Source organism: Equus caballus, chromosome 23, assembly GCF_041296265.1.
Source record: "Equus caballus isolate H_3958 breed thoroughbred chromosome 23, TB-T2T, whole genome shotgun sequence".
Taxonomy (NCBI): Eukaryota; Metazoa; Chordata; class Mammalia; order Perissodactyla; family Equidae; genus Equus; species Equus caballus.
This window is the reverse complement of record NC_091706.1, coordinates 53473021-53485595: the sequence shown is the minus strand read 5'-3', so window position 1 is coordinate 53485595 and position 12575 is coordinate 53473021. Positions and strand designations below refer to the sequence as shown.

Here is a 12575-nt window from a genome sequence, read left to right as displayed (position 1 = left end):
GAGTTCATATTTTCTAAATTGTGTCCCAGAAGGCTGTGGGGAGACCTGCGGCTCAGAGAAGAGAAGGGACTTGCCCAAAGGCCACAGCTGGTAAGAAACAGAGTCAGATTTGAGCACAGGATAGACTAGGAACCATGCTGTTTTCTCCTCTTCACAGGACAGGAGGAACCTGAGGCCAAGGAGGGTTCAAAGAGTTACACAGTAGTCTCCTATCTCCAGCAGGCCTGTCTCAGCACTCTGCACACTGGTGGTGCTAAACTTATATGAATCCAAGTCGTCCATGTTTCTGGACTTCGTGTTTACATGCTACTCGAACTCTCAGACTCCTGTGGGGAAACTGAGGTCTGAGCTGCCCTTGTGTTGGTGACAGATGTATTTAGGACCTAGGTTCTAGATGAATGAGAAGAGAATTGTGGGAGAAGTGAGGCACAGGGTGAACAAGAGTGTCCAATAGGAGTGTCTCTGTATCAGGTCGAAATGATATAACCCAATGTATACAGAGTACTCAGGTTTATAGAGATATAGACTTCACCAACCCACTGAGCTTTACAGTATTTCATCTTCTGTCCCTAGTGATGGTTAATTTCATGTGTCAACTTGACTGGACCGTGGGGTACCAGATATTTGGTCCAATATTCTAGGTGTGTCTGTGAGTGTGTTTTGGATGAGATTAAGATTTTAGTGGATAGATTGAGTAAAGCAGACTGCCCTCCCCAATGTGAGAGGCCCTCATCCAGTCAGTTGAAGGCCTGAATTGAACAAAAAGGCTGACCTTCCTCAAGTAACAAAATGACAAAATATAATTTAGCTAAATTCAATGCAACAGAACTGGGGTCTAAGGCTTATAGCAAAGAGGAAGGATGAAAGGCACAGTAGAAGTGCAGCAAAAGCAGTAAGCTGATGCCTTCTGGTAGGGGCTTAAAGAAAAGTAATCCTTGTCCAAAGGCCAGCCTTCAGCTTTGCAAAACCAGTCATGTGACTATTATATTTTTTTATCCAGACGTAATCAGTTTGGGAACAATGAAGGGGAATCATACCAACCAACTCATGAAAGAATCACTTTAAAGAAGAACACCAACTTACTAATTCTATCTGGTAGAATAATGGATATTAGTCCTTTGCAATGGGCATGTCACACAATGAATGAATCCATTCAGAAACTTGGGTCATCTCAATAAAATTAATACTCAAGATAATACAGCTAGAATATTCTATGACAATATTAAAATAAGGATGACATTGAGCACCTGCTATCGACTAGGTGCTGTTCTAAGAATGTTAATAATGGGATTCATTCCTCTGATCACTGCCTTGAGTGAACATGCATTTATAAAACAGGTGTTTCCCAAGCACCTGCATGTGTCGGTCACTTCAGTGCATGTCAGTTAACAAAACAGGCAGATGTAAGTCCTTTCATTCTCCCCATTCTATGAAGAAGAAAACAGAGCCACAGGGAGATAAATAACTTTTCCAAGGTCATGGCAACATTGTGAAATCCAGACCTCTGACTCCACAGCCTGAGCTCTTAACTACATTCTGGGAATATCACTGTCCATAGAACCAGAGACGCTGCTGAGAATCGGAACATCCTTTCTCCAGGGCAGTCTTTGTGAAGGCTAATTTTCTGTGTCAACTTGGCAAGATCAACAACCAGCCATCCTGCAACTTGCCCTAAAATGGATCTGGAGGCAGAGAACCGTAAGTGTCGGAGCCCACCATGATCTTACAGGTTAGACTAGCACACCTCCACCTTGGCCAAACAACACATTTGTACCTTGAATGTAACACACTTGGCCTCTCCTATTTAACCTGTGCAATCAAGAGCCCTGTATACCAAAACGTGCCAACTTTCCTACTTTCCAACTTCTCCAGCTGCTGCTGGCTCTTACTACCTCACAGTGCTTGATGCTCACTTCTGTTTTACTGAGCAAATGAGCTCGTGTGACTGATGCAGTCTCCTCCTAGTGGAGTCAGAACTCCAAAGCTCCTAAATGCCTGTGCAGTGAGCTCCCGGATTCTTTACAGTTTGTGTGGTGTAGATGTGAGCCGTGTAGGTGCTGCAGCTCCGTCTGTTTAATGTTTCTGTGCCTGGCTGGTCATCCCCGGGGTCTTGCCCATGACAGCACAGGATGTTGGCAGGCAGGGAGGATCAAGGTGTGGCTCTGTTCACACTCAGCTGCCTCCAGCTGACCCTGCACAGTGATTCCCTGCAGATGTTCACGGCCACCATAGTGGTGACCTGGGTCTCCCTTGGTCCTCTTCCCCAGCCGCATGTGTCTTGGGCAGCTAAGTCCAGAGACATGGAGGGAGCTGTCCAGGGTGGACAGCTCAGCGCTGCAGTGGTTCGGCGCTCACTCACCCTGCAGCTCTGCCGCTGCTGGCCCCGCCTTTCAGGTCTCCAATACTTTCCAATAGACATAAACTCCTAAATATATGATCACAAATGTATTAATAACTCCTAGACAGTACACAGGATATGGCTGCAGAGATTTTCAGGGCAAAGTGACAGTACAGGGCTGGCTAGGAGAATTTTTCATGCTCAACATAACAATACAACAAAATGAACAAAATTATATGCATGTATGTATATATATGTATAGATATAGATATATGATACATATATATATGTCTATTCTACAGCACCTCACATAGAAAAGATCATAATATTTGAAGATATTACATAATCAAAGAAGGAAACACAACACAAGTCCAAAATAGCCAAGTCTTTCTCCTGCTCCTAAACTGGTCCACAGAGAAATAGTAGCAGAGGAAGAAAGACAAAAGACAAAAATCTATTAAAATTTAAATATTACTAAGACCCTCCCCACCCACAAGTTATAGAAAAGCAAGCTAAAGCATTGGCTGTATCATCTGAGGCAAAGATTCAAGAAACCCTCCCAAATGACAGCCCTGCCTGCTACCTGAGCAATTCACAAACACACACACTTCCTGGTTAATTATCTCCAGTACATTACTGTGCAGGTTATAGCAACACCTCTCGATTTCTACCAACATTCATAGACTTGAATGAAAAGGCCTCTGGTTGTCAGTTGGTAATATTAGAGTTCCCTGAAAGTTCATGAAACATGTCTGAGCTCTCTGTTTGACTACCTGGAAGGGCTGCCAATACCGTCATTCAATATGATGATGAGGATATTTTCCAGTCAGACAGTCAGACAGGATCAGATATTTGGAAGGAATTTGTGAAACTGGAAATTTGCTATTTACAATGACATTTATCACCATCAACTATGAGAGTTCCCGTTAATCCAAACACCACTGCAGTCCCACGCCCATTTTGTCCAGCTCCAGCCCACAGTGTGCATAAGGGATGGTAGTCAGGAAGCGTTTAGCAGAAGGCTGGAGGCAGGAAACACATTTAATCCCCTTCTCTCCACAGCTACCCATTGCCCAAAGAGGCTTTGCCCTGCCTGAAGCTGTCGACTTGTTCTTTTTGTGAAGATAAAAGCTAAGAAACTGTCATATTCCAGTATTAGATCAATTCTTGCCAGAAAAGGCCTATTGTTGCTTTTGGAGATGAGTCCCCGGGAAGGGGTAGGAGTTGTGCATGGAAGAGAAGCCTGTCTCCCACCTTTGACCACAGACTTGTCACACGTGGCCACCAGGGGTGCACCTTCCATAAGAGGGTTTCATTAGCCCCTAGGGTCAACGGGGTTCAGCCGATTTCTTTTACTTTTACTCTTTTTTTTTTCATTTTCTTTTCCTTTTACTGATTCCTTTTCCTTTCAGTGCCTATTTCATCCCTGAAACAGGGGCATTCCCTCAGGAACCAAAACTATTCATCAGGACATTCACAGAAACAAATCTGCCTACAAGAGTCTTGAAAAACTTAGAGCTGTCATTGAACTTTTGCTCTCTCCCTGTAGCTTTCCGCTCTTAGCAGAAACCTTGAGGCTAGAAAGCACAACAGAACCAGAGCACCCTGTGGATGGACAGTAAGGTGGAGGGCGTGAAGAGACTGTGTAAGGGAGGGAAGGGACTCCATAAGCAGGGCCGGGGAGGGGCCGGGAGGAAGAGCACAGGTACCAGGATCAGCCGACAAATACCACGTCTCTTTCTCGCTTCACTCTAGGAGGTGACTCCTTCTCCCAGATATTTACCCTTCCTACTGTTTGCTGACTGAGCATAAATCACCTCTGACATAAGAACTGACGGTTTCCGTATGTTCCAGGACTCCTCACAATCCCATGGAATTCCAGCTTTTTTTCATGCTAAAATAAAGTTTATATTTTTATTTTTACAGTTTTTTTAATTGAGTTCATAATAGTTTACATCATTGTGAAATTTCGGTTGTACTTTCTTTCTTGTCCATCACCACATAAGTGCTCCCTTTCACCCCTGGGCTCACCCCCCAGCCCCCTTCCCCTGGTAACTACTAAACTGTTTACTTAGTCCATGTGTTTGTTTATATTCCACATATGAGTGAAGTCATAAGGTGTTTGTCTTTCTCAATCTGGCTTATTTCACTTAGCATAATACCCTCCAGGTCCAACCATGCTGTTGCAAATGGGATGATTTTGTCTTTTTCTATGGCTGAGTAGTATTCCATTGCATATATGTACCATGTCTTCTTTATCCAATCATTTGTCAATGGGCGCTTGTATTGTTTCCATGTCTTGGCTATTGTGAATAGTGCTGCAATGAACAGAGGGGTACATATGTTACTTTGGATTGTTGATTTCAATTTGTTTTGGTAGATGCCCAGTAGTGGGATAGCTGGGTCATACGGTATTTCTATTTTTAGTTTTTTGAGGAATCTCCAAACTGTTTTCCATAGTGACTGCACCAGTTTGCATTCCCACCAGCAGTGTGTGAGCATTCAGGGAATTCCAGCTTTTGACAGGCATTTTCTGACAATTGATAGGACAGTCCCATGGGACTGAATAGACAAATACTATTTTGAGGTATATTTACATAGAAAAAATAAAGATTTAGGTTTTAAGAATAAAAAACTCAAGAAGTTTTCCTTGATAAGAATTTAATAAATAAAATGCAAATTTAAAGAAAAGAAAAGATGAACATGTTTTTTAAATTTTACTATAATGTAAGGGCAAATATCAGTTATATAAAAATACATAAATATGATAAGATGCAAGAATAAATAAATAAACACAAATAATAAATAAATACATCAGGGCAGTCATCTCTTACAGGTACCCCAGGATTTGAATATTTTTAACATATTCTTTCTTAATACTACTGACAAACTTTCAGCTGAATTAATTCAATAAATTCTGTGACTAAAGCAGAAGTAGGAGCCTTTCGAAATGAGCAAAACTACATGCAAGGGTGACGTGGCACAGTAGTCGAGAAGAATCTTTTCAAGGTGAGCCCAGGTCTCCATCCTTCATTCTGAACCTTTCTTGCAGGTTTGATGATGAAGAGAAGGATCTCATGATTTCCATTCGGACAATCTCCCAGGCACAGTCACTGTATTTCTTCTCTTTCAGGTAGAGATGGATCCCCCGGAAGTACCTCTTCACGGCCAGTGTAGGGCGCACAGTTCCCAGGGCAGATTCTTCCTCTCCCATCTCCTGCTCCAAACAGGTGTCCAGGTCTTCCAGCTGCCGAAGGAGTCCCGTGCAGAGTTCGTCCAGGAGGGTCGTGTTCCAGGCAGCAGACGAGCGCTCTGTGTGGAAGAGGCTGAAGATCTGCTGGAGCATCTCGTGGAGGACAGACGTGGCCTGGGCCTCTGGGAACTGCCTGCCATCCGCCATGTCCTGGGGGAACCTGAAGTCTTTTCTGTCCTTCAGACAGACTGCGGAGGAGATTCTGCTCATTTGGCCCAGAAGCACGAAGTTCTTCCTGCTAACCAGGATGTGGTTCTGAGGCAGGTCACAGCCCAGAGCTCCACCAGGACCATAGCTGATCACCACCAGGGCCGTCAAGAGAGAGGGCAGGAGGGCCATGGGGAAAACGAGGGTGCTGCTGGCTGGCTGAGCTGGGTGTCTCTGAACCTTGGACCCGAGGTTCTCTGATGACATTCTTTCCAAGCATGGCCATTAAATAGGGAACACCATAATTTTCATTTTCTAAACATTTCTCTCCAGTTTTACTTCCTTTTTTTGTTTTCATTTACATATTCTCCATGTGGTCTAAGAAGACGTCATCAATCCAAACTATTAGTTTTGCAATAGAAGTTTAATTTTCCCAGTAAACTTCACATGTGCCAATCTGAATGGATACTCATCAATCAAATGAGAAAGGTCTTTGTCTTAAAGTCAGAGTGATGTAGATATATAAATACTCTCACACACACACACGCACACACACACACGCACACTTTTTCATATGTAAGTATTGTCTTTTCTGTCTATGACACATTTTTAGCCCTGATTTTAGGCTCCATTTTGCTCTCCTCACTTTACATAGGAGGGCAGGCTCCCTCAGCCCCAAGTGTGTCTGTATTTGTTGAGGGATTTACCAGACCACCTTTGGCAATTAAGTTCTTTAGAACCAAGGACTAGATTTCATTTACTCTTTGATTCACAGCAGAGGCTGATGATTATGAGTGAATGAACTTCTCAGATGTATCTTTTCCTTCTAGAATTTATTCATGCAGATCCATGTGGTTATGCTTCCCTGGTGCCAAAGTCAGGACTAACATAGACATTCTCCTTTCTTTGCACTATTTTCTTGCTGGAGGCCTATGCTGCCCCTCAGGCTGTACCAAAGCCCCCTGCTGGAGTCCCAGTTCTTTTCAGGAGCTTTTTCTTTCACACCATTTGGGTGTGGATATTTGAATCCAAGATAATTTATTTTCCCAGCACTGCCTCAATCACAAGGTACATATCACATCTAGGACCACCCTCTCCTCCAGAGTGACAGAGGCCTCTTCCTGAACTTTCCTGGACTCATGAACTGAGGGCAGGCTGACCACATCCTGAGGACTTCAACATTTCTTTTCTGTGGAGTGGTCTGTTTCTGTGTTGGCAAAATAATTACTCTTTCAGGACCCTTGCTTTGCTCAGAGAGCTTTTGTGTGAAGGATCATAGTTCTCAGTGGTGACTGTTACCACACAAAGGGCACAATCTGCTCACCAGAAGAGAAAAGACAATCGTCAAGAGGCAAGATGGTGGCAGAGAAAGGGCATTTTATTACAGCTTTCTAGTAAGAGGGAAGATGGCCGACTAATGTCCAAAAGAACCATCTTAAAGGGGGCACAGAATCTTGAAGCAGTTATATGGGCCAGTGGGCTCTAGTAAAGGAGGTTAGGAATGTTGACCCTCTGGTGTTACAGACTGGGAGTCACCACACCAGATCTTTCAGTTTTCATTGATGATGGCTTTCAGCATAGATTCTCTGTTTGGGGGTGATCACATTCCTAAGGAACTCAAAAGAACACAGTTATCATCTTATCACAGCTGGGAGGTATGTGCACAAGCAGGGATCAAAAAATCTACCATACAGGTGAATCTCCTAGAGGGTGAAAATACAACTAGGTTAGTTAGTCAGAGGTTATTCAAAGTTACAGGGTGGTCTCTTTTCTACAATATGGCTTCCCTTAGGTCAGCATTGTGTTGAGCCGGTTTCAATTCCCCCTTTTTGTTTTTTGTCCCTCTATCTTGAGGGACATAGTGTTGATGAGGGGCATAGGTTGTTCCATCTCATTAAACCAGTCTCTTAGTAAGATGGTGATACAGGTGGGCTTCCAAAGTTAGGCGTATATTGGGTAAGTAAGTAATCAAGTATTTAATATGTATTTCTAGAGAGACAAAAGGAAAAGAAGGTTAATGGTGGGAGCAGATGATAAACCAGTTTCTGAGCCCAGGGGGTAGCCAGTCAAGAAGATTCTAGATGTCAGGGCCAAAGCATCTTTTGCAGTTTGAAATGTCCCTGATGATGTCACTAGGCATTCAAGTTCTTTTTGAGGGGTTTACACAGCAACAGACATGAATCTCTCGTAAGTTTATATCAAGTCCTCCAGCTTCAGTTTGCAAGGCTTCAGGGAAAAAGGCAGGTTCAGTTCTTAATGATTCCAAGTGAAAATAATGGGAAAACATTGAAATTGTTAGTTTGGAGATTTGTAGCCAGACATTTCAAGAGACTAGAAGAATTTAGGATCCAGTTCAGTAGACAGATACAAACAAAAACCTCAAAGCAATTAACAGAACTAGAATCTAATATCCATGAATATGTATCATAGTTTCTACTGAAACATAATTTTTCTCTCTAAAACCACCCTCATTTTTACCAAAGATAGCCAATTAAGGCTTATTAATTTGCAAAATAAGCCTCATTTCAATAAAACTTAATTCAATTATTTACATAAGTACAGCAAGAATAGCCATTGATCACATATGCTCTTTTAAATCTGCTTTACTGGAACTTTTTATGAGGAATCTCAGGTAGAACTTTAAAGGCCTCTCTCAGCCAGAAAAGCCAAACCAAAGATTTGTCATCAGGCTTCACCTGCAATACCTTAGATTTGGGTGAATTCCTCTCTTCTCTTGAGGTTCCCCAAAGTATTTCAAGGTCCCAGGCACCTGCCAGATAAGTGACCTTCCTTACTTACCCAGGTTGCTGGAATCCTTGCAAACAAGGTACCAGGCCAATATTTCCAAGTGGCTTTATTCCAGGAAGTTAACCTTTATTCCTCAAAAGCTGTCTTGTCATATCTGAGTCTGTATGTTTCTCTCAAATATGAGATCCCTGTCAAAGCCTTGGTTATATAAACAATGTTTCCAAATGTGTCCTGTTATAAGGAGAAGAGATTCTTATTGAACTTATGGAAATAACTATATTGCTATGAAAATAACCATACTCACTCACTAAGTGTTTCTAAATTCTGGAGGGGTCAGGTAGGGAGAAAAAGGTAAATGTTTCAATTCTACTCACAAAGGTATAATTTCACCAAATTGCTATAAGTCATAGTTAGCATAAGAGAAAAAGGAAAAAGATTTCCTTAAATCTGAGAAAGCAAAGCAAAATGTCAAAAAAATCAACGTTTCAAAGAAAAGTCATAAAAAATTATAATCTTCCTCATCAGTTCAAACAGTCCTGTATAATCAACTCTTGATCTTAATCTTCTGTTGGCTGATTTATGAGGTTATCAGTTTCTCTGTGAGAGTTCTGTAATTTCTCACCCAGTTTGGTTTTATGACCTGAAAGTTTATTAGAAACATGTACCTTAGAGTAAGTGACAGAATCCTTCCCATGAATTTCTCTGAAGATGAAACATATTTTGCAAAATCATCAGAGTAAAACAATAACTGTCTGTAAACAACAAAAGACCCCAAAATGGCAATTGACAAAGAAACTTGTCTATTTCTGTGACATAAAACACTTCAAGATAATAACTAGAATTGTGAGAGTGATGTCAGCATCATAGCAGAGTGAGGTCTTCCCTTGGACTCCCCCCTGTAAGATACAACCAAAAGGTCATTCATGCACCAACAAAGGACATATACACATCAAAAAAGATGTCTGAGAGACCCACCCAGCCATATGCCTGAAGATGGTGCTGGGGCTGGATCCTCTGGAGGAGGTGGAAGCTGATCCACAGGAGAATCATGGGGAGAGGTGGGCTGTGGCAACAGAAAGTGTGCAGGTGAAAAGGGCACCCTGTCCATGCCCTGTATTCCAACCCCAGAAGTGTCCAGAGCACAGTGTGGTGAGCATGATAGTGGTGGGAGGGAAAGGGTGCAGGCACTCCAGCCCCATGTTTGCCCAGAGCAAGGTACAGACAGCTTGCTGGTGGTGGTGGGAAAAGTGAGCAACCCCAGAGTTGTCCAGAGTGTGGTACAGAGACTGTGGCAGCCACAGAGGGGAAAGCGCACAACTGAGAGAGGTGCCCTGGTACTCCAGCCTCAGAATTATCTGGAGTACGGTGCAGAGAGCTTGGCAGTGGTGGCAGAGAAAGGAAAAGTGCACAGTGCTGCAATCACCCAGATCTCTGTACAGAGAGACAAGCAGGGGCTGGGGGAAGTGCTGGGAAAGGAGAGTACCCCTCCCCCAGCCCAGAGCTCCAGATCTGCCATTCATCAGTTGCTCAAAGAGAAAAGCAGTCAGTGACTGGAGCTGAGGAGCCTCTGCTCATGCCAGATCCAGAATACACAGCATCTGATCCCCATCCTGTGGCAGTACATGGCAGCTGTGACCCAATAAGAACACCACAAGGAAGCAAAAATCTACCTCATCAAGCAGTATGAGTAGGTATATTAAAGCTCCAGACAAGAAGGAAAGTGACAAGTACCTAGAAACCTACCCTGAAGGAACAGAAATCCATAACCTAAATGACAAAGAATTCAAAACAGCTATCATAAAAAAACTTGATGAGTTACAAGAAAACACAGAAAGATAAATTAATGAATTCAGGAGCTTTTTCACAAAGGAGATTGAAACCATAAAGAAAAAGTAATCAGAATTGTTAGAGATGAAAACCACAATGGATGAAATAAAGAAAAATATGGATTCCCTAAACAACAGAGGAGACGATATGGAGGAGAGAATCAGGCAGTTAGAGGATAGTACTACAGAAATGCTTCAGAGGGAGGAGAAGAGAAAACTAAGACTAAAGAGAAATGAAAATCTCTCAAAGAAATATCTGACTCAATCAATGCAACATAAGGATTATAGGTATTCCAGACGGGAAAGAGAAGGAGAATGGAGCAGAAAGCTTGTTCAAATAAATAATAGCTGAGAACTTCTCAAACCTGGGAAGGGAGCTGGAAATCCATGTGAAAGAAGCCTCCAGATCTCCTAACTTTGTCGATGTAAAAAGACCCACTCCAAGGTATATAGTAGTGAAGTTGGCAAAAGTCAAGGACAAAGAAAATATACTAAGGGCAGCAAGGCAGGAGAAAATAACTTACAAAGTAACCCCTATCAGGCTTTCAGTGGATTTCCCAGCAGAAACCTTACAGGCTAGGAGAGAGTGGAATGATATATTCAAAATCATGGAAGACAAAAACTTTCAGCCAAGAATACTCTATCCAGCTAAAATCTCCTTCAGATATGATAGAGAAATAAAAACTTTCCCAGACAAACAAAACCTAAGGGAGTCATTGCCACAAGACCCTCCCCCCCATAAGAAATCCTCAAGAAGGCCCTCATACCCCCCCCAAAAAAAAAACTGGGAAAAGGGCTACAAAGCCCTGAGCAAGGAGATGAATAGGTAGTCAATAATCAGAAAACGGCAGCTCTCTATCAGATCAGGTTAGTAAACACTTAACTTTAACATCAAGGATAAAGAAAAGGAATACACCAAAACAAAACTGATCTCATCTTTTTAACCTCAAACTCACAACACAAGATGGAAAAAGATACGAAAAAATAACTTAGAAGGGGAAGAGGAAAGGGATGGAATCAGTATAGTCTAAGGAAATAAGAGGCTATCAGAAAATGGACTATCTCAACTATGAGATTTTTTTATATGAACATAAGGGTAACCAGTAAACAAATAATTAGAACAGAGACATTTACAATAAACAAGGAGAAAATGAAGAAAACCAACAGAGAAAACTATCCAATCAAATTGGTAGTATGAAATACATCGGACAAGAAATAAAGGAAATGCAGAAGAACTGGGAAATGTGCAATAAAATGGCAGTAGTAAGCCCTCATATATCAATAATCACTCTAAATGTAAATGGATTGAATTCTCCAATCAAAAGACACAGAGTGAGGGCCAGCCCTGTGGCTGAGTGATTAAATTCACGTGCTTCTTTTTGGTGGCCCAGGGTTTCACCAGTTCAGATCCTGGGAGTGGACATTGCACCACTTATGTGGCTGCACTGAGGCAGCATCCCACATGCCACAACTAGAAAGACCCACAACTAAAAATGCACAACTGTGTACCAGGGGCTTTGGGGAGAAAAAGGAAAAATAAAATCTTTAAGACACAGAGTGGTGGGATGGATTAAAGAAAAAGACCCAACAATATTCTGCTTCCAGGAAACACATCTCAACTGTAGAAACAAACATAGGCTCAGAGTGAAGGGATGGAAGACAATACTCCAAGCTCATGGCAAACAAAAGAAAGCAGGTGTTGCCGTACTTATATCAGATAAAGTAGATTTCAAGATAAAACTGGTAAAGAGAAACATAAAAGGGTAGTATATAATGATAAAAGGGACACTCCACCAAGAAGATATAACACTTATAAACATGTGTGCACCCAACACAGGAGCACCAAAGGACATAAAGCAACTATTAACAAACCTAAAAGGAGATATCAATGACAACACAGTAACATTACGTGACCTCAACACCCCACTTATATCAATGGATAGATCATGCAGACAAAAAGTCCACAAGGAGATAGTGGACTCAAATGAAAGGTTAGACCAGATGAACTTAATAGATTTATAGAGAGCACTCCATCTGAAAACAGCAGAATATGCATTTTTCTCAAGCATACATGGAACATTCTCAAAGATAGAGCATATATTGGAAAACAAGGCAAATCTCATAAACTTAAAAAGATTGAAATCATATCTACTATCTTTTCTGATCATAATGCCATGAAACTAGAAGTCAACTACAAGAAAAAAGCTGGAAAAGGAACAAAAATGTGGAGACTAAACAACATGCTACTGAACAACCAATGGGT

At 41.9% G+C, this 12575-nt stretch overlaps 1 protein-coding gene across 1 annotated transcript; it reads right to left on the bottom strand.

Annotated features, from left to right (window-relative positions):
- Positions 1-5342: 5342 nt before the first annotated feature.
- LOC100053069 (interferon omega-2) lies at positions 5343-5930 on the bottom strand. The gene has a single exon (XM_001497499.3). The coding sequence runs from the start codon at positions 5928-5930 to the stop codon at positions 5343-5345; it is 588 nt and encodes a 195-aa protein (XP_001497549.3).
- Between the last annotated feature and the right edge of the window lie 6645 nt (positions 5931-12575).